The sequence below is a fragment of the Otolemur garnettii genome, unplaced genomic scaffold (genome assembly GCF_000181295.1).
Source record: "Otolemur garnettii isolate 467f Iridium unplaced genomic scaffold, OtoGar3 scaffold00163, whole genome shotgun sequence".
In the NCBI taxonomy this organism is placed as follows: Eukaryota; Metazoa; Chordata; class Mammalia; order Primates; family Galagidae; genus Otolemur; species Otolemur garnettii.
Window position 1 is genome coordinate 1,986,044 of NW_003852558.1, and position 4,795 is coordinate 1,990,838.

The window sequence follows — 4,795 nt, forward strand, 5'->3', positions numbered from 1 at the left end:
CTTGGGAGGCTGAGGCAAGAGAATCGCCTAAGCCCAGGAGTTGGAGATTGCTGTGAGCTGTGATGCTATAGCACTCTATCCAGGGAGATAAAGTGAGATTCTGTCTCAAAAAAACCAAAAAACAAACAAACAACCCCCCCCAATATTCTATTATGGACTCTAGGAACAATGCTGTCCCCAGAGTATTTAGGGTGCTATCTGCACAGATTAACTCTTTCCCTCTACAGGGGAAAGGGAATAGCTAGGATTTTTCATCTGCTCACTCTGTGCTGAGCATTGGGAAGGATGAATGATGCCTGTCCACCCAAGCCATGGCCTTCCTTCCCCCTGAGGTGGTAAACTGTGCCAGGCCTATCAGAGTTCCAAGAGTGGCAAGACATAAATCAGTCCTCTTGGTAGTCCCTATGAAAAAGTTGGTATGTTGGGCATATGAACCAACTTCTTCTCTCTCAGGGTAAAGCTGGGAGCTAGGGGAGTCTCTCCCTGATTGTATAGTACTACACCAGGGTAAAGGTCTCTAGATTAGAGGGTGTCCTGAGTCTTCCTACATGCTTTGGTGAGTCTGCTTTCATTGTCTTCTGGGGGATAGGAATCTTTCAATTAATTTGATTCCTCACCAAGAGAATTTAACGGTGAATGCTTGTGTTTGTAGGGGAAAGGGGAGTCCAGGGCTTCCTATTCAGCCATGTTGTTAATTTGTTCCAATGGAATACATTTTCACCCACTGTCAATTTTTCTTATTCTATAATTTTAATACAAAAGACATCTTACAGAGGCTGATATCCAGAATACTTTATTGGAAATGATTTATAATAATTTTATTTATTTATTTATTTTTGAGACAGAGCCTCTAGCTATTGCTCTGGGTAGAGTTCAGTGTCATCATAGCTCACAGCAATCTCCAACTCCTGGGCTTAAGTCATTCTCTTGCCTCAGCCTCCCAGCTATTTTTTGGTTGTAGTTGTCGTCGTTGTTTGGCAGGTGTGGGCTGGATTCAAACCCTGTCAGCTCTGGTGTATGTGGTTGGTGCCTTAGCCTCTTCAGCTACAGGTGCTGAGACTATAATAATTTATTAACATTATTTTTATTTTATTTAGATCACATGGAATACCCTATTTCAATTAATGTTGACCCCTGTATAAGATTGACAGGAACCAAAGGATATTTGCATATTTTCTATATTCCAAGTAAGTCCAAATTTTTTGTTATAGATCAATTAAAGGGTTTAAGAAATATCAATGATAAATAATTGTGTACCAAATATATTTATATTAGTTACTATTGCTACGTAACAAATTACCACAATCTTAGTGGCTTAACATAGTCCACATTTTATTATCCCATAGTCTCGGTGGGATACTAGTCTGGGAATGGCTCCAGGGGTCCTCAAACTTTTTAAACAGGGGGCCAGTTCACTGTCCCTCAGACCATTGGAGGGCCGGACTGCGGGCCCCAGGACGAGTCGGCTGCTAAGCAGGACAGGCAGCGGGGGGCAAAAACACCCAGCGGGCTGGATAAATGTCCTAGGTGGGCCGCATGAATGTCCCCCGTGGGCCGTAGTTTGAGGATGCCCGGACTGTGTCTGCTGCAGGGTTTCCCACAAGGCTACGGTCAAGGTGTTGACCGGGAGTGGGGTGTCTTCTGAAGCTCAACTATGGCAGAATCTACCTCTAAGCTCATGTGGGTATTGATAGTATTCATTTTCTTGCTGGCTGTTGGCCATCCCTCAGTTCCTTGCCACATGGGCATTTTAAAAATGCCTGCTTGCTTCTTCAAAGCCGGCAAGGGGGGACAGTCAGCCAGCAGAATAGAAGTCGCAATGTTATGTAGCAATATCACAGAAGTGATACCATTCACTTTGCCATTTTCTATTGGTTAGAAACAAGTCACTAGGCCAGCTGACACTATGACGAGAAAACTACACAAGGACATGTGGATAGCATTGGAAATAACTTGAGACTTCTAACAATCTAATAGGTATATCATTGGTCCAACATTAGCTATTCAGCTGATAAGTAATGTTGGGTTTCCACTAGTCAGAGATCTGTGTGTGAGCAAGCCATGACTTTTTGTTTTGAAAGACGATCTTTTCACCAAGAAAACATGGTGAAAATGGCATGAAAGAAGACAATGTATTTTGTTTTGATTTGTGTTGGGTCTTACTTTTCCTCTCCATGACTTAGCTTCTTGTCAGCTTACTAAAAACGAATTTGGGTGGTGGTGATTGCATGGGCCTGGATCTGGGTTTACTACCCCTCAGCCAACATTGCTTATTGCCTGTAAGCTCTGAGAGCCCAGAAAAATTCAGTTTTTCTTCTCCTCCTCCTCTTCCTCTTTCTCCTCCTCCTCCTTCTTCTTCATCCAGTTAAATTTGGAGGTTGTTTTACACTTTTATACTTTACAAAGTATTTTCACATAAATAAATTTAAACATTTCCTCCTTGATTTTAGTTCTCAGGCTTATGAGAAAAACAAAACGACAACAACAAAAAATCAAAAACCCAACAAACAAATAAAAAAAACCAAGAACCCAGGACTGATAGACAATAATGTTTTAATTTTTCTTAATCTAATTGTTCAATCTGTATTTTGACCCTTTGTCTCTGCATTCACTTATTCACTAAAAAATGCTTATTAGTAAATGTATAGCATATTTTAAGTATTGTGCTAGGCATTATGAGTTCACAAGAAGATATTCTCTTGATCTTTAAGAATCTATCAGTGCAGTGGACGAGACAGATCTGAAGATAATAAGGTATGATAAGTGAACTGATAGCAGTAAGACTTAGTGGTAACACAGAGCAGAAAATAATTAGCTCTGGTTGCTCTACCTTTTTGGCCAAAGGGTAAAAGAAACAATTTAAACTTTTGCCTGGTTAAGCCACTACATTTTTTTCCTTTTCCCAGGTTCTGTTTAGGCCTATTTTTCTTTTTTTTTGAGATGGAGTCTCACTTTGTTACCCTCGGTGCCGTGGCATCATAGCTCACAGAAACCTCAAACTCGGCTCAGCACCTGTGGCTCAAGCGGCTAAGGCGCCAGCCATATACACCTAAGGTGGCGGGTTCGAATCCCCAGCCTGGGCCCGCCAAACAACAATGATGGCTGCAACCAAAAAATGGCCGGGCGTGGTGTGGCGGGCTCCTGTAGTCCCAGCTACTTGGGAGGCTGAGGCAGGAGACTCACTTGAGCCCAGGAGTTGGAGGTTGCTATGAGCTGTGATGCCATGGCACTCTACCCAAGGGGATAGCTTGAGGCTCCATCTCAAAAAAAAAAAAAAAAAAAAGAAACCTCAAACTCTTGGGCTCCAGCTATTCTCTTGCCTCAGCATCCCAAGTAGCTGGGACTATAGTCTCCTGCCACAATGGCTTAGCCATTTTTTGAGATGGCGTCTCACACTTGCTCAGAGTTTGTCTGAGCAAAAGACAATCCACCCACCTCAGTCTCCCAGAGTGCTAGGATTACAGGCATGAGCCACTGTGCCCAGCCTTTTTTTCTGGTCTATTTGATAAGCTTTACCCCCAGGTGTTTGGCATAAGAGATGATAACAATGAATGATCTCACTTTCAAGTGAATCTCTTGCCCTTATGCACAAGAAGTAGGTTTTGTCCTTTTAGGCCCAAATAATAAGGCAATGTGGAATCACTTAGGGTTCTCTGAAAAGCAGATACCCCAGGAAGGCATTAGACTTGCTAGAGATTTATTGGGGGACGTGCTTATGAACAATAAGGGAGAGAAGAAACCAGGGTAGGCAAGGAGTAAATTCAGCTTGGGGTAGATGTCTGATATCTTAAAAACAGAGTAGGAAGGAAGGAGAATTAGGATGATCCCCAGAGCAAAACATAGCCTTTACTGAAGTGTTTCATGTTAATTGGTAATAGGAAGAGATGATCAGAAAATAAAAAAAAAACCATGCATTTAATTTTTCATCAAAAGATTCAATTTTATTTCTAAGAAATCTTCCATCAAATCTCCTAAAATAGGGCGGCACCTGTGGCTCAAAGGAGTAGGGCACTGGCCCTGTGTACCGGAGACAGCGGGTTCAAACCCAGCCCTGGCCAAAAACAGTGGAAAAAAAAAATCCTAAAATCATTGACTGTCTCACTTCCGTTCTCTTTCCTTTCCTTTGAATTTTGTAACACATCTGTGATTATAACTGAATTAGATGCCTGAATTTGATAGTTTTCTCAATTGAGTTATGAAAGTTCATCTATTTTTAGGCATAGTATACATAGTTTATTGTGGAATATTTTATTTGCTTACACTCTACCTCTCGTTACCCTCTCAAAACTTTAGTTTTCTTATCTGCAGAATAAGGATAATAATAACCACCTTGTAGATAGTTCTGATAAGTAAATGAAATAATGTAGGAAAATCACAGGGCACATTTTAAATGTACAGTTAATTATGTATAAAAGAATCTCTTATTTGATGGGCTAAAAGGATTTTTTTCTTTTTAAGGGAGAGACATCCAAAAATTATATTTCAATCTCTATATATCTGTCAACTCCATGAAGCTCCCAAAGCGCAAAGAAGTTATTTGCCGAGGATCTGATGATAGTTATTCTTTTTGCAGAGCTCTGAAGGGAGGTAAGCATTCAATTCCTGTTATTTTTAGAATAGGAAATAAATTCCTTTTTTGCTTTCTTGCCTAGGCTAGAGTGTAGTGGTATGATCCTAGCTCACTGCAACATCAAACTCTGGAGTTCAAGAAATTCTTTTGTTTCAGCCTCTGGCGTAGCTGGGGCTGTAGGTGTATGCCACCAGGCATAGCTAATTTTTTTTTTTTTTTTTTTTT

The 4,795-nt window shown here is 40.9% G+C and overlaps 1 protein-coding gene across 2 annotated transcripts in view; it reads left to right on the forward strand.

Moving 5' to 3' along the window:
- The window catches only part of LY96 (lymphocyte antigen 96), a 26,300-nt gene that overhangs the window by 8,611 nt on the left and 12,894 nt on the right, over nt 1-4,795 (forward strand). Inside the window, exons 2-3 of one of the 2 annotated variants that reach the window (XM_003800043.2) lie at nt 1,098-1,187; nt 4,459-4,587. In XM_003800043.2, coding sequence (XP_003800091.1) covers nt 1,098-1,187; nt 4,459-4,587 — 219 coding nt within the window. The remainder of the gene's footprint in view (nt 1-1,097; nt 1,188-4,458; nt 4,588-4,795) is intronic. The other variant, XM_012811552.1, reaches the window with a different exon arrangement.